At 42.3% G+C, this 23,787-nt stretch overlaps 1 protein-coding gene across 1 annotated transcript in view; it reads right to left on the bottom strand.

Annotated features, from left to right (window-relative positions):
- The window catches only part of GREM2 (gremlin 2, DAN family BMP antagonist), a 123,914-nt gene continuing 100,127 nt past the window's right edge, over positions 1-23,787 (bottom strand). Inside the window, exon 2 of the mRNA XM_525111.8 lies at positions 1-2,988. Within this exon, the coding sequence (XP_525111.2) occupies positions 2,481-2,987 (507 nt within the window). The 5' untranslated portion in view covers position 2,988 and the 3' untranslated portion in view covers positions 1-2,480. The remainder of the gene's footprint in view (positions 2,989-23,787) is intronic.

The following is a 23,787-nucleotide window of genomic DNA, read 5'->3' as shown; positions in this document are numbered from 1 at the left end:
TCACATATAACCCTAGATTATCTTTATTTGTTCTATAATTTAATAGTATACCTATAAAATAATTACATTATACTTATAGCTTTTCTTCATTTATAAACAAAACCAAAAAATTAAATACAATTTGAGCCATTATAAGGTAAACTTTGTACATACGATAACCCCAGAAGGAGCTTCACACTGCAGCATATCATATTGCTTTCATTGCTACACCCACAATTGGGTTCGAAGAGAGTGTGCTCGTGTTTGCATTCTGTAAGTTCTTAGCTTAATCCCTCCCCTATCTGTGTGGGTTCCATGTTAATAAAATGATAGGGGTTGGCTCTGCAGCTGGTCAGAGACTCTCCTCCACTCACCTCCCAATCCACCCCAGCCTCCATTACAATCACGTAAATTTCCTTCCTTCACAGCTTTTCTGCTGCATGTTCTGCCACTGAGTCTGACTTGAGGTTTTCCACCAAATGCAAAAATCACTCCTGACCTTGAACACCCTTCTCTCCATTTTCGCTCTATCCTCAGGTTCCAGCCCTCAAGGATTTCTTTTGATTTCTGCCTCCTGAGTTCAGGCTGTATATACCCATTTATGAAACCAAGACCCCCTCTGCCACAGCACATTCTTGCTCAGGTCTCATGGTGTTGCAGAAATGACAGAAATGCACCTTGCAGTGCAGTGGCCTGAGATAGATTCACCAACCCACCCCACCCCAATCCTTGCTCTTCAAGTGAATGTCTCTAGATCCACCATCACTACCTAGTATCAGGAAGCTAAGTCCCCACAGCGGCTTGCAGAGGGTCTCTCTCACATACTAGGGAAGTGGCCCCTCACAGGAGCACTTACCGGGGAATCATCAGTGAAAGGTTTTCCAAGTTTACTGATTCCCACCAATGGCAGCTCATTCACATTTGTCAGATTCCATAAGCATTACTCACAGGGAAGCCTTCCTGGGGCAACTGAGCAAAGGATCCCAGAAGAAGTATATAATTTCGCTGGAAAATAAGTTACGTCTACTTCCGTATATCAAGAGACCACAGCATGGAAACGTCAACAATTCATTATAAAAACAAAAGGTGACCTAATGTTTGTTCGTCCCTTTTGAAGTCTATTCTTTGAAAAGGAAGCATGTTTTGTGCAGAACAGTTCAACTAGATTACTATTCTATATCTTTTATTCCTTACTCCCTTCTATACCACAAAGCGACTCAACTCCTTATATTTTTCAATATCCCTTTCTTTTTCTCTTTCTTTTAACAGGAAATATTTTTTGCTTAGTGTCATGGCAGTGAAAGTAGTATACGGTTTCACCCCACATATGCATATTCCACATTATAGGGGCTTTCTAGTTTCCGGTCATCAATTTCCCAACGAATGCCCTTCCCTATACCTATCCATCCCAAGCCAATTTCTACATTGTGCTGCAATGCTTAGTAACTTCAGTGAAATAATATTCAAAGTAAAAATCACGACTCCTCCCATCTCCCTGCCCAATCTAAAAATAGGTGCATGACAGTGAATTGCTGACCAGGCATTTTTTTTTTTCTGAGTAAAACACCTTCTGGGCCTGCTGTCATCCTTACTCCGAATGGTGCTGCAAGCCAGAGTCAAAACATGTGAAATAATACATGAATAGGTCTATAATACTTTTTAACAGCTCTTTACAATATACGGTCACTTATAAAACCAGCGTTAATACAGAGACCTTTGTGTGTGATAATATTCTAATTGCAGCAATAATAGCATGCACACCAGAGTTCATCTTTAGTCCACAAATAGGGGGCGGGGACAGTGAGGAAGAAGAGGCGGTGGGGACTTGAGGATGGGGGATTGTGTAGCCTGCTCTGCTCAAGGTTTCCCGGGAAGCCCACTTCGGGATCCAAGTGGCTCAAGTTGTCTTCTTGGTATCAGGTTTATTAGGAGGCGCCCCGTCCACCGACATATTTATGGAGGTTGCACATATCCTCATCACAGCAGCAACCGAGGGCAGCCTGCCAGTCACAAGAATGAGCGCTCCCAGCCAGAGGTCCAGGGACCAGCAGGAGAGGTCTGAGGGGCCACTCAGAAAAGTGACGCATCCTTCACTTCGCGCGGGAAAGGGGCGAGCTGGAGTGCAGGGCGGGGCCAGGGAAATCCTTGCTTTTCCACATGGTGGAAACATCAATGCCGGATTTACAGTGCATCACCCTGAAAGGTCCTCTCTGACTGCTGGGTGGCGGTGGTGGTTTTCCAGCATTTTCCTTCGGGCCTGATCCACCACCTGGTTTAGGGGGCACAGGTGGGACCCGGGGTCGGTCAGGAACACATCAGCAAAAGCTCCACTTGCGATCCACGTTTGTGACAAGGACACCGTCAGCCCTAAGAGAAGTGCTTGCTGCTGAGGGGGAACACCAGGCAGCGTGAGAGTGGGCTCGGAGGGCAGGGACAGAGGCGGCGGCGGCGCCACCCAGCGGCCGGGCGCGCGCGGGGCTGAGCTGCGTCCGGCCCGGCGCTCACTGCTTGTCCGAGTCGCTCAGGTTCACGGACATGCACCGGCACTGCTTGACCTTCTGGATTTTCTTGAGTCGGAAGGGTGGGTCCAGGCCGGGGCACTCGAGCTCCACGAGGACGGAGGTGACGCGCTGGGGCTTGCAGAAGGCGCAGGACTGGAAGGACTCCTCCTCCTTCTTCACGTGCCGCGGGATGTAGAAGGAGTTGCACTGGCCGTAGCAGAAGCGGTTGAGGATGGTGCGGCTCCGGCAGCCCTCCTCGCTCACCGTCTGCCGCAGCGGCTGCGTCTTGCACCAGTCACTCTTGAGGTACTTGCGCTCGGTGACCACCAGGGCCTCCTGGCTGGAGGCCAGCACCTCCTTGATCTGGTGCTGCCATCTCTCCGAGTTGTTGCTGCTGCCGTCCTTGTAAGGCGAGGGGATGGCGCCCGCCGGCCGGTTCTTCCGGGCTTCCGCCACCTTCACCAGCACCGCCACCAGGAACAAGGACAGGGAAAGCTTCCAGAACATCCTGCAACGAGAAAAGAGAGGGGCTGGCTGTGAAGGGCTGCAGAGTACGGGATCAATCTTACTTATCTTTTTATTTTAGACATGGTCTGGCTCTGTTGCCCAGGCTGGAGTGCAGGGGCACGTAGTTTGCTGCAGCCTCAAACTCTGGGATCCTCCTGCCTCAGCCTCCTGTGTGGCTAGAACTACAGGCTTGCACCACCACGCCCATCTACTTTCTTTCTATTTTTTTTTTTGTAGAGATGGGATCTCACCATGTTACCCAGGCTGGTCTGGAACTCCTGGCCTCAAGCGCTCCTCTGCCTCAGCCTCCCAAAGCCCTGGGACCATAGGCGTGAGCCACCACGTCTTTTTAATGCTGTACGGTTTTACTAGCAGTGACAGTCAGGTGGGGCATGGCAGACTGATGGCTGCCCAGGGGCAGCTGGAGGTGAAAAGGCATTAAATGGTACAAGTGTAGGCAGTTAGGACTGCACCCCAAATAATGCCTGGAAGGCAAGGAGGCGGACAAAATGGCCAGTAACTTATGCAGTAAATGCAGTTAGAAAACACGCGTGTTGAACAGTTACAGAAGTACAAAGCAAATGCTGGGAAGAGAGACCTCAAGCCAGTTTGCAGAAGTACCAATAATAGTTAATACTCAATATTTACAGTGTTTTACTTTGTGCCAAGTGCTGTCCTAAGAGTACATCTCATTTACATGTATATCTCATTTCATCCTAAAAATAGCCTTCGGTTGGAGGTGGTATTATGACCCCTTTACAGTGAAGGGGTCACTTTACAGTGAAGGAAACTGAGGCTGGGGCCCACAGAAGTTGAGTCATTTACCTGAGGTCACACAACCACTAAACAATGGCCCAGGATTTGAAGCCAGCCAGGCATCTACCTCCAGAGCCATCAATGTTAACCAGCAGACATGGATATGATTACAAAAATTAGTAAGTACAAAGTAGAGAGAAGATGGGTGTCGTTCACAAGTTTCTTTAAAAATGAGTATTAAAGATAGAACTGGACATAGGCTAGGAAAATTACTAGTTGCATCTGTATTATTACATATGAATAATAACATTAGTATTTAACATCTGCACACAGATGTTCAAATCATTCAAATGAGTCATAAATTAGAGTCTCCTAGTAGAAACTAATTCCCAGGTGTGAATTAAGAAATTTCCCTAGCTGACTTTGGGAGGCCGAGGCAGGCGGATCACGAGGTCAGGAGATCGAGACCATCCTGGCTAACACGGTGAAACCCTGTCTCTACTAAAAATACAAAAAATTAGCCAGGCATGGTGGCGGGCGCCTGTAGTCCCAGCTACTTGGGAGGCTGAGGCAGGAGAATGGCGTGAACCCGGGAGGCGGAGCTTGCAATGAGCCGAGATGGCGTCACTGTACTCCAGCCTGTGCGACAGAGCAAGACTCCGGCTCAGAAAAAAAAAAAATAAATAAATAAATAAATAAATAGAAATTTCCCTAGCTGTATTAAAACCGTCTGATGACAATGCAAAGTGTCATCTCATTTGTATTAGGAGACTATGACACAAATTCAATAGGAATGAGAATTGGAGAGAAATTATTCTTATGCTATCTAAAGCGTGGCTTGCAGGGGGCAAGCCAAAGTCTGACTAAAGTGAAAGATAGACTTCAAAGTGTAATTCACATTTTAAATTTTTGTATTTTTAGTAGTAGCCCCAAGGAACACTAATACCCAGCAATATTGAGGACTCTGATCTCTTTTTACAACGGCAACTACCAATGTAGCTGTTACCAACATCATCATCATCATCTTTATGTTTACTCATTTTCTGTTTTACCTTCTCTGGGACTCCATGAATTCCCATTCTTTTAACATGCATACCCTAAAATGGACATGTAACAATTATATATACGTCATATGTATCATATAGTAATACAGTATATATCAGTTACGTTATATTTATCAATCATGAGTATATAGAAATGACTAAAATTGAATATTAAGTATGTTAAATGTTTGAATTTTTTACGTCTTAAATATATCCATGCTAATGGTAATAGCAAATATTTATTGATTCTCAAAGTACATCAGACACTTATGGTTTACTTTCATGTATAGACGTATTTAATGATCAGAGTTCTATGAAGTAGGTACTATTATTTTCTTCATTTTATGGATGAGGACACTAAGGCATTGACAGGCTGCCAAGATTCTACAGCCAGTATGTGAAATATTTGAATCCAGGCATCCCGGCTCCAGAATCTGAGCTCTGGGTGAGTATAGCTGCCTCTTTGTTAAAAATATTTACGTTAAAATATCTACGCTAAAATTATTTCTCTGAATCTTAGTCTAAGTCTAAACCACAAGAGGCCTTTGCATGCCACCTTGGAGATGATTCCTTTATTCATCAAGTATAAATGGAACGTTTATTCTGGAGTAAGCACTGTGATAGGCTTTGTGAATTCCAGTATCTTAGAGAATAAGGCAAAGGTTTTTTTTGTTTTTGTTTTTGTTTTTTTTTTGATGGAGTCTCACTCTGTCACCAGGCTGGAATGCAGTGGCACGATCTCAGCTCACTGCAACCTCTGCCTCCCAAGTTCAAGCAATTCTCCTGCCTCAGCCTCCCAAGTAGCTGAGATTACAGGCGCGCGCCACCAGGCCCAGCTAATTTTTGTATTTTTAGTAGAGACAGGGTTTCACTATGTTGGCTAGGCTGGTCTCGAACTCCTGACCTCAAGTGATCTGCCGGCTTCGGCCTCCCAAAGTGCTGGGATTACAGGCCACTGCGCCAGGCTAAGGCAAAGTTCTCACAGGGTCGGACGAGCCTTTACAAGATCTCCCCACTCCCCTGCATCTCACCAGCCTCCTCTGTCCTCTCTCCCACTTGCTCACTCTGCTCCAGCCATACTGGAAACAGCCTATCTGTTTCTAGAATGAGCTTGGCATTCTTGTGCTCTAGAGCCTTACCTTGTCTTTCTCCCAAATGTCTACTTGGCCTTCTTCCTCACAGTCTTCAACTCTTTGCTCGGTTACCACCTCTGTAGCGAAGGCTTAGAGTTACCTTCACCACCATCGTGGACGTCACCGTCTCCTCCTTCCCTGCTTTATCTTCCTCCGGGGAACTTATCATCTAACGAGATAGTATTTCATAATCACACTTGTCTTTCTTGTCTGACTTTTCTCCTGGGAATGTAAGGTCCAAGAGAGAAAGCCTGCCTGTTTTGTTCATTGCCATGTCTCCTGCTCTCAGAACAGTGCCTGGTGTACAGTAGGCACTCAATAAATGTGTTAAGGCCAGGCGCAGTGGCTCATGCCTGTAATCCCAGCACATCGGGAGGCCAAGGTGGGCGGATCCCCTGAGGTCAGGAGTTTGAGACCAGCCTGGCCAAAATGGTGAAACCCCGTCTCTACTAAAAATACAAAAAAATTAGCTGGGCGTGGTGGCACACACCTGTAGTCCCAGCTACTCAGGAGGGTGAGGCAGGAGAATCGCTTGAACCCGGGAGGCAGAGGTTGCAGTGAGCCGAGATCATGCCATTGCACTCCAGCCTGGGCAACAAGAGTGAAACTCCATCTCAAAAAAAAAAAATGTTGAACGAAATATGGATACTATACAGGTCATTGCCTTCAACAAGTCTGTAATTAAGAAGCTAGAGAAAGGCATGCACGTGACTGCGTGACAAAGGTATTTAGGAAGAATGGCCTGGGTCCTTGTGGTAGTGATCCTGTGACCATCGGCATCTGAATCACCTGTGGTACTTTACAGTGCACATTCCTGGGCTCAAGAAGCATTCTTTTTTTAAAAAGTTTTAATTAAATTTTTTTTAATTTTTAATGTTTGTGGGTACATAATAGGTATATATATTTATGGAGTACATGAGATCTTTTGATACAGGCCCCAAAGCATTCTGGGTCAGTAGTGTTGGGGTGGGGTTTCAGATCTGTATTTCTAAAAATTGCCTCACCTAATTCTGATGGGATCCAATGGCCACAAAGGATAGTGAGGGCAAAAGGGAAAAGCATCGGTTCTACCTGGAGAAGGAGCAGGAGGAGCTTAGGAAGTCACAAGTAAGTGGGTCCCTTGAAATCTGAACAGGATTCCTCAGGGCGATGATATGGGCAAAAGCAAAGGGGTTTGGTACTGTCGATGACGCTGGGCAAAGGGAGTAAAAAAAAAAATTGAAAGCAGAAAGGAGAAAAAAAAAGAAGTTTTTTTTTTTTGCAAAAACATTTTGTCCAGCACAATTATTAAAATTTTAACGCCTCATTTTTAAAGGGTTTTTCTCATGCCTCCTTAGTTGCACACATGAAATGTCATATGAAAATGGCCACGCTTCCAGCTGGCTCAGGCCAAGTGTCAAGTATTGGACTCGCTCAGCTTACATAGCTTATTATATTTGTGGAATGATTTGTGATCTCAATAGCCTCTTAAAAAGAAAGTATTTTGGTTCCATTTTAATAATTTCCGAAATTATTAACATTCTGAGTAAATATAACCAAGAGTTTGCAAGTCCCAGCCAGGAAAGATTGACAGAGTCAGTCTGGTCCTCAATTCCTAGTTCCAGTAACAGCTTCACATGCATGGTTGGTAGACTCAAAAATGCACGCTTTCCTTCAACAGGTCCTAGATCTTATCAGAGAGAACAGAGCTAAGACAGAGCTGACAGAGCTAAATCAGATCAATTTGAGGCAAAAACTCTTAGGGCCAATAGTATTAGATGTGGTGCTGGGCATTCTTTGAACTCATTAACATGTTTTCAAAACATCTGGCAATCATCCTTAGAAGTTAGGTCTCACGGGAAGCTAAGCAAAAATGCAAACCTTCAACTTTCAGGAAGGGGGAAAAGTGGTTGAGGAAATCTCGATGGCTGGGGCGAAGTCAGTTTCTTCTCTCTTTCCTTTCCTACATCTCATTTCTTTTCTTCTTCACACATAGCAATAGTAAGATGGCCAAGGATCTGGCATCTCACTGTCAGACAGGTAAGTAGGCAAGAGGTGTTCGGCCATGGTGACCCGCAGTGACTGTGAGGCTGTATCCTCCTACTTCAGAGCATTCAGGCAGTTGAGCCAGCAACTGCTAACGGCACCTACACTGCTGGCCCTTGGCTGTGCAGAGTTCACCAGGGGAGAGAACGTCCGTTCTCTTGCTTGCCTCTGTCCGTTCGCTCACCATCCCTGCACAAGCATGCCAGCGGCCCCGCCAGGAGCTGAATTTAGCACTTTATAGAAAGTCCCACTCTGTCCTGAACCACTTTGCTAATCAGAAAAATGGTTGGCACACAATTAACCTCTCAGGAATGTTGCCACCCCTGCCGGTAACGACAGCACGAGGATACTTCATTTTATTCTCACATCTTGTATTTGGCTTGTATCAGAAGAAACTCATAAATAAATCCTGTTGGTTTTATTAACCATCTTTCTGGCCTGACTATGTTCTCAATTTACAAGGGGTGCCAGGACTGTAAATGCTGATGGTCTAAGCAGACTGGGTTGGCCAAAGTTGGTTGTGCAAAGAGAGAGGTAGTGGAAGTGCTTTCCTTTTAAGTGAACGCCCTCAGGCCTGGCCTCTGTAGATACCAGAATAAGGACTGCACAGGCCAAAGCAAGCTAGTATTTAGGCAGCTAAAGAATCCATCACAGGCCCCTTCTATCAGCCGTTCCTAAAAGTGGCAAGACCTGAACAGGGGTCCTACAACAGGAGCTTGAACAATAAAACTTCCTGATTTCTAGGAAAGAATACAGTAGTGCTGAGTCATCCTCCCTGACAGGCAAATGCAAGTGACCAATGGCAAAGGGTACAGCTAAGCTGATGAACTCACTCCAAGAGTGGCCTTCTTGAGTTTTAGAAGTCAAATCAAGTTAGCCCTGGGCTGTGCAGGAATGGTGAATGGCGTGGGGCTGAAACTTTTTCTACGACCTGAGGATTTTATGGCATTCTTGGAAAGTTGAAGGGAAGTCCCCAGGGCTGAATAGCTGAATACTGATAGGCACATCTGGGATAAACTTGCTCCCATTACCCAAGTGAAAACCATGGCAGAACCAAACAAAACTCCCAACAAGATTACACTTCAGAGGTCATTTTTATGAGGTTTAGTACTGCCACGGCCTCAGCTACTAAAGGCACTTCATCGATGACTTGGATTCTTGGGCTGGGAGGGTGGCGGTCTGGCTCTTCAATTAAACCTTTAGAGACAGAGGTCGATGTTTCTTGGCCCTGGGATCAGGGATCATCCTCGCAGCCAAAGATTGCTTGCTTGCTGAAACCACTTACCCCCAGCTTCTATAAACTAAGGCAAACTATGGCCCACAGGCCAAACCCAACTTGAGATCTGTTTTGTAAATAAAGTTATGTTGGAACACAGCCGCAGCCACTCATTTAGTCTATGGCTGCTTTGGTGCTATAAGGGCAGAGTGAGTGGTGGAGACCTGATAATATAATGCCCATGGTCTAAAATATTTACTTTCTGGGCTTTTACAGAAACACTTTGCTAAGTCCTGCTCCAAACATTTTCTATCCAATTCAATCTTTGCCTTCTCTTTAGTGTTGAACTCTTTTGCCAGAAAAGTAGCTTTCAATTTTAAAATTTCTAACTATGAAACATTTCAAACAGAGAGCAAAACAGAAAATATAACAATAGGTACTCACCAGAAAGATGAAAACAATACTGACATTTCCCATTTTTATTTTGCAATCTCTCTTTCAGTTTTGAAAACGTTAATATAAGTAAAGCTAAAATGCTCTCCTATCTCCTCATCCCTCACTGAGATGACCAGCATCCCAAAGTTGGTATTCGTCGTTCCTGTTGATGCTTTTGCTGCTCATGTTCTGTGTATCAGAGTATGTTTGTGTGTGTGGATAATCTTTTTTTTTTTTTTTCCAGACAGAGTCTTGCTCTGTTGCCCAGGCTGGAGTGCAGTGGTGCGATCTTGGCTCACTGCAAGCTCCGCCTCCCAGGTTCACGCCATTCTCCTGCCTCAGCCCCCCGAGTAACTGGGACGACTACAGGCGCCCGCCACCACACCTGGCTATTTTTTTTTTTTTTTTGTATTTTTAATAGAGACAAGGTTTCACCATGTTGGCCAGGCTGGTCTCGAACTTCTAGCCTCAAGTGATCCATTCGCCTTGGCCTCCCAAAGTACTGGGATTACAAGCGTGAGCTACCGTGCCCAGCCGATAATCTTTACATAAATTATATCACACTCTTTTGCAACTTTTTCCCCAAGAGATATGTGTTTGGGATTTTATGCACATGGATATTTGTAGAAGGAGCCTGTTTATCCCCACCACTGAATATTAAAGCACAGTTTATTCATTCAGCTTATGCAGGAACAGTTTTTTTGCTTCTAGTTTTTCACTATTGCCAATAGTGCTGCACTGAACATTTTTGCATGTGTTTATTTATGCCCATCTGTTAGAGTATTCTAGAGGAGGCACTGGGCAGTGGAAATGCTGGGTCACAGGATATGTACAACTTGAGCTTGACTAAGTTGTGCCGAGTTGCTTTCCAAATGCCAGTACCAGTATCCTTTCCCCTGGGTAATATGTGAGTCCCTGCTGGTGCACATATTTGCTAATTCTTGGTGTTACCAGATTCATTGCCTTTTGCCTATCTGAAACATTTGAGATGGCATCTTATGATGATTTTAATTTGCATCTCTCTGATTGTACATCAAGCTCAAATGCCATGGCTATGTGACTGAAAATAAATGATTACAACTTACCCGAAGTGAGAGAAATTAAAACATGAGGAAAGGAAAAATAAGAATTTCCAACTATAAATCTTCTGAACTGTCATGGAAATAATAGGAAGTGACTTGCAACTTCAAAGCAGAAAGATCAGGGCATCCCACATGACTCAGAAGTTTGAAATCCAAATGGATTCATTTACTTTTCCAAGTGACATTGCCTGAGTGGAACATTGACTATCATTTTGTTCCAGGAGAAGCTTAATTTCATCTGGAAAAATTATATTATGTTTTCTTAAAAAGGTTTTCAACAGAGAAGAAATGATACTATCATTACTTACTTTGACTTCTGGACAGCAAATGCATCATTAGGGAATTTGTAATCAACGTTCTAAATCTTTGAAGAAATTGTTGGGATAAGTTCAGGATAGGAAATGGAATGCTGAAGCAAGATGGCAGCAAAGCATTAAATTAAATAAGGAGATGAATGAGGAAGCGCTTGGAAAGCTGTGCGTTTATACACACGTGGGCTGCTTCTCTCTAGGGTACATCCATGTGCGGATGGGAGGGAGAACGTGGTTTCTGGGCCCTGAGCTGCCCATGTTGTGACCCTGTGTGACTCACTCCCAGGATTCTCTGGGTTCTCCCCTGTAAAATGGTGTTAATGGCACTTGCCACCCTCTGGACCCTGTTGCTGTCAGAAGAATGTGACACTGAAATCACATCAAAACCCAAGAACCCTCCGAGCAAAAAGGACCATGAGTTTTATTTGAAAGGAAGGAAGAAATCAGAAGCTATCCATTAGAATTTTACAGCCAGTGACATTGTTCTCTGCAGCCATTAGGCAGTACCTAAATATTTTTTTTTTCAGATAAAGATTTTAGACTGCTGCCCGAAACACCAATCATGCTCTCGTGATTCCACAGCCCAAAGACCCCCTCTTCGACCTTCCTAGGACAGCATTCTGTGTCCAGTGAGAGCTAAAATAGCAGACGTCCACTTCCCTCGGAGCAGAGTATAGCTTTTCTGTCTCTGTATACATAAAAATTCAAGAGGCCTGTCTAAAATGCTTTGAACAAAATCAAAAATATCCTGTCCATGCAACCCACCAACTTTTCCTGTTCACTCTTACTTCGAGCTACTTCATTATACTTGCTGTATGTTAGTTTGGAGGAATGGTGACAGAGCACATAGCAAAGCCTGATGAAACTATCACTGTAACCCCTTTTTCCTCTGAAACTCTTGAGAAAATATTTTTCAATTATTTTGCTTCACTCTTCCAATATCTTTTCGTGATTTTTCTTTCTGTGCTCTCCACTTAAAGGTTGGTGTTCCCCAGGAATTTTTTCCATAACCCTGTCTTCTCATTCCTCACATTTCTACTAAGAATTTCATTCATGCCTACGACTTCAACTAGCTCTCTGCTCCTGACTCATAGACCCTCTACTCAACTGCCTATCAAACATTCCCCAAATGTCCTGTAGGCACCTCAAATTCTATATGTTCCAAATCTTTTCATATCTTCCCACTCATCATTCCTCTGATAGATGCTATCCCAATGAACAGAACAGCACTGATCCTTTCACCTCAACCAGAAAGTTGAATTTGAACAGACTCTGTTCATTTACTTCCTGAGAGTCAAGATCTCCATTCTTCCTTACTAACAGAACCATAATTTGTTCAGGTATTGAATTTCAAGTTCTTCATAGACCTTTCTACACACCATGGAGTTGAAAGTTGGTTGGTCCAAGCCAATTGGTTATTCCACTGTCCTTGCAAGCGACTGATTTAAGCATGGGCAATAAGGTAACTGTGAGGCAAGGTGCAGCCTCCTTGGAAAAGTTTTTATTCCCTGATGAAAAGAGACATGCCAGGAGAAACTACCATTCAGGTCTTTATTGTGGTTAGGCAAGGACGTGATGACTGAGGCTCTGGCAGCTTCCATGAGGGGCAAGCACAGGATGCAAGTCAAATCTTTGCAGTATAGAGCACAAAATGGAAAGCAACTGGATTCTTGATTATGTTATTAAGCCACTGTACTCAGCAGCCCTGGAACTGCTTACCTCTGGACTTCGTGTTTGTGAGTTAAATTCTTTAGTATTTAAATCACTTTTGCACAGCTACTGGAGAGTATCCCAGTTTATCTTCCCGTATATTAAGTCCATCAACAAGACCTCATTTTCTTTCATGCCTCACTTCTTAATCCCACTGTTACCACTTTGGTTTAGATCCTCATCATCTGAACATTGTGATAGTCTCTTCGCTGGCCTCCCTTCTCCCTTCAGATTCACACTCTCAGATCCATCTTCTCAGCTCCTATCAGAGTGGACATTTTAACCTGCAAATCTGTCTGTGTTATTCCTTCACATTAAACCCGTTAAAGATTTCTCGTCACTTACAAACAACTTCAAAGTCTTTGGCACAATGCATAGGCCTTCTGCAATCTTTGTCTTCTTCCTGTCCCATCAGATAGTATCCCTTTACCTTACACCTTATGCTTGAAATGCACAAAACTATGTGTTCTATCTACCACATGCAAGGCTACTTTCCACTCCCAGATAGCTATTGCTTTAGCCTGAGATATTATTTCTCTGGTCACTGTTAGTCACTTAGGCTTCAATAAAATGCTGTTTCCTTTGTGAAACCATACATGTTTCCTGTGCTCTTTATTTTTGCCATGGTCATGACAGACTGCCTTCATATAGCCAATAGATGTGGTGTAGCTATTGTCTGCACATTTTCTCCCCCACTGGAGTCTAAGTAATTGGAAGAGAGGGGTATTTAATCTTTGTTTCCACAGTCACTTACAGTGGGTCTAGAGCATAGTTTTAAATGTTTATTAATTTATGAATGAATGAAGGACTGGATGATTGACCAGGTTTTACCCACACTAGTATAGATGTGACTTTTTTCTGTTTTTAAAAACTATAAAGAAGAACTTGAAACTGGCTTAACTTCTCAATAGGAGTGATACTTTCTACATAAGCCTTTAATCACAATAATTTAATGCATATCTAGGTATCAAAATCAGAAGTGAACATAATTATTAAAAATGGAATATTTGAAAAAATGGAAAAAAACTGTTCAGTACTAATAATTTTTGCAGGTCCTCATCTTCCTTTTATTTCAAAGTGTGTTCCACTCCTCTTTGCTCCTTCAATCACTGGTCTAATATTCTTTATTATTTCTCATCTTAACTACTACAGCAATTCTGGGTAACCGGTCTTCAAATCAGCATATGTCTAACCCTCGGGGGCTACCCGTAGACTTTCCAAGAGGTATGAGTACAAGGGTAGTTTTAGGGGAATCAATATACAAATCCTCAACTTCCATTTTTTCTTTTCTTCCACGAGATCTGTTGAGGAAGTGCCTACAATAGAATGGACAGATTATCCTTTCCTGCCTCTCTTCTTGCACTTGACAGAAGAAAGTGATAGCTCCCATCCAACCCACTCTTATTGTGGTGTATCACCTAAAGTACAACAAAGGCTCTAGGGCACCAAGCAAAGGGACAATTCTAAATATTGTTATCCTCACTAAAAAGTAAATGACTAATCAGTTCCTTTTGCAAGTCAGGCTGTTTCCCATAATTTTATTTAAACCAAAATTAAAGGAGAATCTAATTACATTAACAGCTAATATATCACCAAAAATAATTTTTGATAATGATTGCTGTTAGATTTTTTTCACGTCTAAGTTTGAAGGATTTTAAGAAATCAAGACATTGCTGTTAAGAAAATACATTGTATTATATTCTATTTATGTGAACACATTTCCTTAGTATATGTTATATATATAATAGATGATATAGTTTGGATCTATGTCCCCGCCCCAATCTTATGTCAAATTATAATCCCCAATGTTGGAGGTGGGGCCTGGTGGAAGGTGATTGGATCATGGGGGCAGTTTCTAATGGTTTAACACCATTCCCCTAGTGCTGTGCTCATGATAGAGATGTCACAAGATCTAGTTGTTTAAAAGGGTGTGGCACCTCCCCTATCTCTCTCTTCCTCCTGCTCTGGCCATGTGAGAAGTGCTGGCTCCCACTTCAACTTCCGCCATGACTGTAAGTTTCCTGAGGCCTCCCCAGAAACTGAGCAGATGACCAACATCATGAGTCCTGTGCAGCCTGCAGAACTGTGACCCAATTAAATCTCTTTTCTTTATACATTACCCATTCTCAGATATTTCTTCATAGCTGACTAATACAGTATATATTGCATATGTGATTATACTATATAATCATACACACGCACAGTAGGGAATGTCTGCTGAGCCCTGTCTCCTTTCTAGGAAAAAGTAGTATTCATATATGAAAACAAAAACAACAATAAAAAAACTCCATTCATGGGGCATCTATTTAAGAGATGAAAATAATTGAAATTTACCTTTTTGTATTTAATAATTATTTACTAAATTTATAAAATATTTATGCTATTTTGCCCTCTTTTTTCAGTGTTACTGGGTATATTTATGCCTTTTTTATCAAATACTGTTCTTCACTCTAATGTGTAATCAATCCAAAGAGCCAAAAAAATTAATCCCCAAAATTTAAATACTTTGACCACATGATTAAAATCAAAATCTACATGCATTCTTTTTGTCATAGAAAAGAACGATAGGAAAAAAAAAGAATGATATGGTGAAAAGCCTTTTATATATAAAACCTATTATGAAATAGTTCTATGGGTAGAACTACAATGAAATATGAATTAAGGAGAAAAAAATGTAAAATTTCCTTTAAGGAGTATTTCTACATGTATTTTTCTTAAAAAGTGTATAATAGTGGGTATAAAATAGCAATGGTATTTATATTCCTCTGGAGACATTTTAAAACGTGGTATAACCATTTTTTTTAAAAAGATCCAGTTTGCAATACTCTTTAAATAATATCTACTGCAAATTTTAGATGTCAATTAAAAAGTGTGAGAGGTCATAGATTTAGAACTAAAAATGTTTGGAGAACAGTACACTGAAGTATATTAAAGTATATTATTATATTATTATTTGCAAGCATGAGAATATCATTAATGATTCTGGGCAAGAAGAATAAGTCATTCTTGAACTCTTCGATATGTAAAAATTTTATGTCCACATGAAAATGTTATAAAGAAAGACCTCAGGCTTCATTCCTCTCCTAGTCACTCACTCAAGTCTCTTGAATTCTGCAGCCTCTCTTTCCTGACAGTTTTTCAAAACAGTCTATTAGCTAATGGGTCCATAGAGGACTGGAAAGTCCCATATTAAGTAATTTAATTGAAACAAGAAGTCTGGTTTCGTCGGTGTTAAGTCTTGCACACCCTGCCTTTTTCAAGTTAGCTTTATTGACAACTGATGCTGAATTCAGACAAATTAGAGTGCAAATTCAAGGCTCTCGACCAAGGAAAACAAACGTAATCAGAAACAATCAGGAGACTTAAAACATGCCAGTGGATATGGAGTTACGGGAAAAGTGAAGAAAAAAGTGTTGAAAACAGATTAAAAATGAACACCAATACCAAAAGCATTCTCCATTTATGAGGCTATGCTAGGCGGCACTTTTGTTAAAGTTGTGCACATTAATTTATTCATTCATTCATTTTCCATGTTCCATGCACCTTCCTAAGGTTTGAGATACAAGGAAGAATAAGACATTGACTTCCTCCCTGGAATAAGACAAAGAAACCGAAAGGGACAATAAACCTGGACATTGGAGGCTAGGGAATTGGCTGTTTGAGTAAGCCATGAAAGACAATGTGAGCCTGAGCTAAGTGGTGATGCGGCTAGGGGTGAAGGAAACATTTCAGATGCTTGGGCTTTAGCGTGTTGAAGGGATTGAGTGACACAACAATGAAGAAGGGGGACATCTAGGTAGCTGCTTCAGGCAACTGGATGATGGGGCTGGAGCCGGAGCTAGTATTCACCATGATAGAGACTATCGGAGGAAGAGCTGGTTTTGGGCAGGGCAGGGAGTTTCTATGGCACAAGGAATAAAAGATGTCTGGTAGAACACGGGCCTCAGAAAATTGCTCTCCAGCGATGCCCAGCTCTGTGTGGGTAATGAGATTACTGAGCGGTAGAGTAAGAAGAAAAGTGGGCTGAGAGTGAAACTCAGGGGAACACCAGCTTTTTCCTTCCCTCCCTTCCTGCCTGCCTGCCTGCTTGCCTGCCTTCCTGCCTTCCTCCCTCCCTCCCTTCCTTCCTTCCTCCTTCCCTCCCTCCCTCCTTTCTCTCTCCTTTCTTTCTTTCTCTCACTCTTTTTGCCCGGGCTGGAGTGCAGTGGTGCAATCTTGGCTCACTGCAACCTCCGCCTCCTGGGTTCAAGCGATTCTCCTGCCTCAGCCTCCCAAAAGTAGCTGGGATTACAGGCATGTGCCACCATGCCCGGCTAATTTTTGTATTTTTAGTAGAGACAGGGTTTCACCATGTTGGCCAAGGTGGTCTCAAATTCCTGACCTCAAGTGATACGCCCGCCTTGGCCTCCCAAAATGCTGAGATTATAGGCGTAAGCCACTGTGCCTGGCTAGAATACCAGCTTTTCAGGGAAGCAAGGAAATCTACAAAGGAAGACAAGGAAAAGCAGGAATAGCAAAGGCTATAAGAAGGCAGATGAGGGAAAGGCTGAAAAGTCTTCACTGGATGGAGAGAGGTCACCTTGGTGGAAGAATTTCAGAGAAGGAGGGTGGGGGTGGGAGGGAAACAAGATTGCAGTGAGGAAGAAGTGAAGACGATGTGTACAGAATCCTATTGACTATGCTTTAAAATGTTGCTGATAAACCATAATTCGTCTGCCCTTCCAAATATTTAAGGATCTACTCTAAGTGAAGTAAATGAAATAACTAGAGAGGATGGAAAGTGTTTTCTGACCCACAGCATTGGGAACCCAAGATACATCATCCTGAAAAGCTAAACAATGAGGTACGTGCCGAGCTGGTGCCTGGGCTTGAAATTCCCTCTATTTTTCTGAAATTTTGCTTGTTTCTCAAATAATTAACCTTCTCCTCCAAACACCTAACTTACTAGCTCTCTACGGTGGAAAACTTCATCAGGGTAGAGACTAAGTCTGTTTTGTTCACCACTGTATCTCTGGATTTTAGCACAGCTCCTGGACACATAGTAGATGACCAATACATATTTATTGAATGTTTCAGAGAAACTGTAGATGTTGTATTTGCTCATATTCAAACAGCCAGAATATAACTGATATTTGAGAAGGGGAACGTCTGGGAGGTTAGGAGAATCATTCCTTGGCCTTTTTATTTTGGAAATAAAGCAAATGTAAGTGTACCATTCATGCAGCAAATATTTACTGAGTGCACATGTGCTCGTGATGTTTCGTGTCCATTCTGCCTTTTATAACTGTTTAGATCTTTCCTAGGATCAGCCTAATTATAAATAATGTAAATAAAAAGGACTTCTACTGAACTTTTGAAGTATTTGTAGAGAATGTTTCTTGTTAACATCAAACAGAACCAGTTATACCTTAAGCCAAGCTTATCAAGTATTTTTTAATACATTGTTTCCAAACACGAGTATTGGCACACTTTTCCATAGAGCAAGTTCTATTAACAATCTATTACTTGTGTGCAACACAAATTCAATAAACGACTTTCTTTTTCTTTTATAAGTGGATCTCAAACTTCATTATGAACACAACACACCTGGGAATGCAGATTCCAGGTCCACGTACTTCCAGAATTCCCTGACTCAAGATCTGAGCTGGAACCTGAGAATTGATATTTTTAATAAGCACCCCATACTCTGAAAAACAAAGCCCAAATTATTTGTCTAAAATGTAATTATTTGGGCTCTGGTCCATTGCCTGGGGCAAACTTCATTAATTATATCCTCATTAATAAGGACCAGAGACTAATGCAGTGATACGTAGCAATCAGTGTTAGAGTTAATTGAAATTTAGATCTAACATCTCTTCTTTCTTTGAGCAATTTCCCCGTGTTTAGAGTAGAGGACTTCTTTAATGATTTGTGACAGGAAGATGTGAGGGAAATGATTTGAAAGTAATTGTGACATGTGTTTCCAATTAGGATGCCTTTCTTCTCCAGCCTGTGTGCTGTGCCTTCCGCAGCTCTATGGAGGGTCATGTTGAGAGAGGCCCCTGCACCGGGCCCAGTGGACAGGGTGTGAACCAGGGACCTGGCTCACTCCAACTCAGGTGTAGTGAAGGTCAGCATGCATGTCCAAGCAGAGGCCTGCCCAGGAGCCAGCTCATTTGATTTTTTTTTTTTGGAGACAGAGTTTTACTCTTGTTGCCCAGGCTGGAGTGCAATGGCACGATCTTGGCTCACTGCAACCTCTGCCTCCTGGGTTCAAGCGATTCTCCTGCCTCAGCCTCCCGAGTAGCTGGGATTACAGGCATGCGCCAACAAGCCCAGCTAATGTTGTATTTTTAGTAGAGACGGGGTTTCTCCATGTTGGTCAGGCTGGTCTCGAACTCACAACCTCAGGTGATCCGCCCGCCTCAGCCTCCCAGTGTGCTGGGATTACAAGCATGAGCCACTGCGCCCAGTGCTCATTTGACCCTGCCCCTTTCTCTCCCCAGTTTCCCATGAAGTTCGAATCTCTTTCAGGCAACACACGTTGAATGGGAACTTAAGAAGCGGAAGAGAATCTGTAGGCAGGCATCTGTTATGGTAGAAGGGGTCATAGAAGGAATTCTGCATATTCAATATGAAGAAGATCATCTGTATTTGGTGGAAGTAAGTACTGGAGAGGGTAGTGATGGGGTGTCAAGAAATCATGATCCCTGAGAGCTGCTGTCAAATATTTGAAGGGCTGTCATGTGGAAGCTACGGTTAAGCCTTCCTGGGCTACTGTAGAGCAAAGCTGAGACCAATGAGCAGAGAGACTGGGAGAAATATTCTTACTCAATACATCCATTTATAAAAATAATTATAGCTCTTTAAAAAGCAAATGGTAGGCCGGGTGCAGTGGCTCACGCCTGTAATCCCAGCACTTTGGGAGGCCGAGGCAGGTGGATTACAAGGTCAGGAGATCGGGACCATCCTGGCTAACACAGTGAAACCCCGTCTCCACTAAAAATACAAAAAAATTAGCCGGGAGTGGTGGCGGGCGCCTGTAGTCCCAGCTAGTCGGGAGGCTGAGGCAGGAGAATGGCGTGAACCTGGGAGGCAGAGCTTGCAGTGAGCCGAGATCGCGCCACTGCACTCCAGCCTGGGCGACAGAGTGAGACTCCGTCGCAAAAAAAAAAAAAAAAAATCAAATGGTATCCGGAATATGTAAATCCACAGGGACAGATTGCAGACTGGTGGTTGCCAGGGGCTGGGGGTGGAGGGAGAAAAGGAGAACAGCTCCTTAATGAGCACGGGGTTTCTTTTGGGGGCAATAAAAATGTTTTGGAACTAGATAGAGCTGGTGGTTGCAAAACTTTGCAACACTTTTCAGTACTAAAGCCCACTGAATTGTACACCTAAGATTGTTAATGTTATGGTACGTGAATTTCACCTCAATTAAAAGAAATGAATTAGCAGAGACATTAATTAAAGTGGTGATTTAAGAGTTTTCGATGAACAAATTCAGTTTGTGGTTAACATTTAAATTAATAAAAAATCAAATATTGTTCTCTTTTTCTCTGAGAAAATACGTAAATTAAGGTTTTGTGATTATTCTTCCAGGAGACAAAAAAGAGACGTCTGCATTAAGTAGAAAGTGGCATTAGGTATGAACCAAGGTAACCAGCTTTTCTTTTTAAAAAACGTAATCCTTTTGTCTTTAAATTAATTTTATTTTGGTTACAAAAATTATTCGCTATTTGTAGAAATTCTGGAGAATTTAGAAAACATTAATGACAACTACAAGTAACTTTCGATGACTATCTAATCTAACACGTATGTGTGTTCAAAGTAGTTAATTATTCTTCTATTTAGGTTGTTTCCAGTTTTCAGTTTTACAAGTAATACTGTTTTGAACACTAGTGTACATATTAATTTTGGATTATTATTATAAGTTAGGTACCTAGAAGTAGCATTAGTTTCTCACTAACAGACCTTGAACTCTAACATTTGATAAGTTTGAGTATAGTCAGCACTCCATATCCATAGGTTCCACATCTGCCTATCAAAAATATTCAGGAAAAAACCCAAACAATGAAAAATAACACAACAATAAAAAATAATACAAATAAAAATACAGTATAACAACTATTTACATAGCATTTTTGTTGAATTAGGTATTATAAGTAATCTAGAGATGATTTAGAGTACACGAGAGAATATCCGTAGGCCATGTTTACCATGGGAGAATATCCATAGGCCTTTTATAAAAGGGACTTGAGGCCAGGCCTGTTGGCTCACGCCTGTAATCCCAGCACTTTGGGAGGCCGAGGCGGGCGGATGACCTGAGGTTAGGAGTTGGAGACCAGCCTGGCCAACACGGTGAAACCCCGTCACTACTAAAAATACAAAGAAATTAGCCGGGTGTGGTGGTGGGCGCCTATAATCCCAGCCACTTGGGAGGCTGAGGCAGGAGAATTGCTTGAACCTGGGAGGTGGAGTTTGCAGTAAGCCGAGATTGTGACACTGCACTCCAGCCTGCAGCCTGGGCGACAAGAGCGAGACTCCATCTCAAAGAAAAAAGGGACTTGAGCGTCCGTGGATTTCAGTATACTTGGAGGATTCTGGAACCAATCCCTTTTAGATACCTAAGAATGACTGTATCTGTTTAGTAAATCAAGTGTCTGTGGTCCAGGGAAAGATGAATGAGATAGCTGCTGCACCCCCTCATACCCCAATAAGAATAAGTGTGGAAACTGACACTTCAAAACTCCAGACCAGGCCAAGGAGCTGGCAGACCAGGCAGAAGTTAAGCAGAAGCAGGGAAAAGAACATGTGCTTTCCATCTCTCTGCACACTTGTCAAACCATTTTAATTGTAATTTTTGTTTGCTTGGGCAAATGGTTTTTAAGCATAATAGATTTATGTTGAAGATCCAGTTACCATTTCAATGCAAGGGAATAGTGAAAGACAAAGGAAAATTATTTGAGGGAGATTTTTTTTCTCAAGAAAAATACAAGAGAAGAATTTACTGGTGAAGAATAAAGAATATATGTGACTAGAGCATCAGTATGAAAACTTCTAATAGTGTGTTAAATAAATATCTATTAATAAGAGAAAAGTCTCAGCTTCAAATGGGACAATATCCTTCAATATTAATAGAAAATATACATTTTAAAAATAAAAAGTGACTTGTCTGGATAACTCAGCACCGGGCTAGTAGAATCATTCCAGAAGTTATAATTAAAATTCCACCTATTTTCCTACTACTAAGGCTCTTTCCTTCTTTTCACAATGAATTACTTATTCATCTTGATCAGTTTCTTAAAGTGAGCTTCCCTGACCAGTAATATAAACATCATCCGAGAACTTGTTAGAAACGCACATTTTGTGCCACCCCCCAGACCTACTAAATGAGTAACCTGTGAAAGAGATGAGGTGCTTTGGAGCCCAGCAATCTGTATTTTAACAAGCCCTCCAGATAATTCTGGTTTTTCACACATGAGCTTTCTGTCGCAGAACTTATAAGCAGAGGACTTTATTGAAAATAATTTCAACCACTGAATGCAGTTTGCTCTACTTTTTGCTAATTGTAATACATTCTTACTTCCCTGACGCATTGATTTAAAGAAAAAAACGATAAAAGCAATATGACATTTGAGATCTTACTTGTTTGAAATGCTGTATTTTAAAAAGTTTCCAGAATCATTCCATATAAGTTTTCATGTGAAATACTCACATTCATATTCCAGTTTGTTGACAGAATTTGTTATACATTTAAGTTATTAAAGTTATGGCCCTGATATTAGTAGAAATTTAATGTCCTCTATAATCCCAATTCCTGTTCCTGAGCTCTCCATTAGACAACACTACTTTGGCACTTTCAAGGAGATGTAAATTAATCATTCTCAACACATACTTATTGTGAGCCTACTATGTGCCAGGTGCAGTGGTGGGCACTAGGAATACAGCAGATATGATCCTGTCTTTCCTAGAATTTACATTCTAGAGCGGATACACAGATAATACACTAGTAAATGTTATAAAATATTTTCAGATAGCAGGAAGTTCTATGAAGGACATAAAAAGAGATGATGGTAGTAGAGAGAATGGTGTGGGGTAGGACATAATTAGGTTGAATGGTTAGGGGGCTTCCCTATGGCATGCAGCGTGAGACCTGAATAACGAGCAGGGATGATACCCAGATGTGTGAGGAGAGAGAAGAGCTAGCATGAGAATGAACTGGGATGAGGACAAACTCTTCAGGTTCTTAGAAGAGAAAGGTGACCGGGCGCGGCGGCTCACGCCTGTAATCCCAGCACTTTGGGAGACCGAGGCGGGTGGATCGCGAGGTCAAGAGATCGAGATCATCCTGGCCAACAAGGTGAAACCCCGTCTCTACTAAAAATATACAAATTAGCTGGGCGTGGTGGCATGCGACTGTAGTCCCAGCTACTCGGGAGGCTGAGGCAAGAGAATCGCTTTAACCTGGGAGACAGAGGTTGAGCCGAGATCACACCATTGCACTCCAGCCTGGGTGACAGAGTGAGACTCCATCTACAAAAAAAAAAAAAAGAAGAAGAAGAAGAGAAGAGAAAGGCCAGGATGGTTGGAACTTACAGTGCGAGGGGGCCAGTATCCAGAGATGGGGATACGGCAGATGGGGACCAGATCATGCATGGTCTTATGGACCGTGATAAATGTTTGGATTCTGTGTTTGGTGAGAAGCCACAACAGGGTTTAGAGTAGCAAAGTGACATCATCTAATTTTATGACTTGGAAACTTAACTCATACTGCTTTATAGAGAAAGGTATATTGGTGAGAATGTAAGTGGAAGACCATTTAAGAATTACTGGAATAATCTACAAATGAAAAATAATGGCAGTTTGCACTAGGGTGGTAGTGGAGAAAAAGAGACAGAAATGGCTTTAAGAGGGTTTCAGAAATAGTCCGGGTGCGGTGGCTCATGCATGTAATCCCAGCACTTTGGGCAGCTGAGGCGGGTGGATCACCTGACGTCAGGACTTCAAGACCAGCCTGGCCAAAATGGTGAAACTATGCCTCTACAAAAAAATACAAAAATTAGCCAGGCGTGGTGGCATGCATCTGTAACCCCAGTTACTCGGGAGGCTG

This window comes from Pan troglodytes, chromosome 1, assembly GCF_028858775.2.
Source record: "Pan troglodytes isolate AG18354 chromosome 1, NHGRI_mPanTro3-v2.0_pri, whole genome shotgun sequence".
In the NCBI taxonomy this organism is placed as follows: domain Eukaryota; kingdom Metazoa; phylum Chordata; class Mammalia; order Primates; family Hominidae; genus Pan; species Pan troglodytes.
Note: the sequence above shows the minus strand (reverse complement) of the source record. Positions and strands in the feature narration are given on the sequence as shown.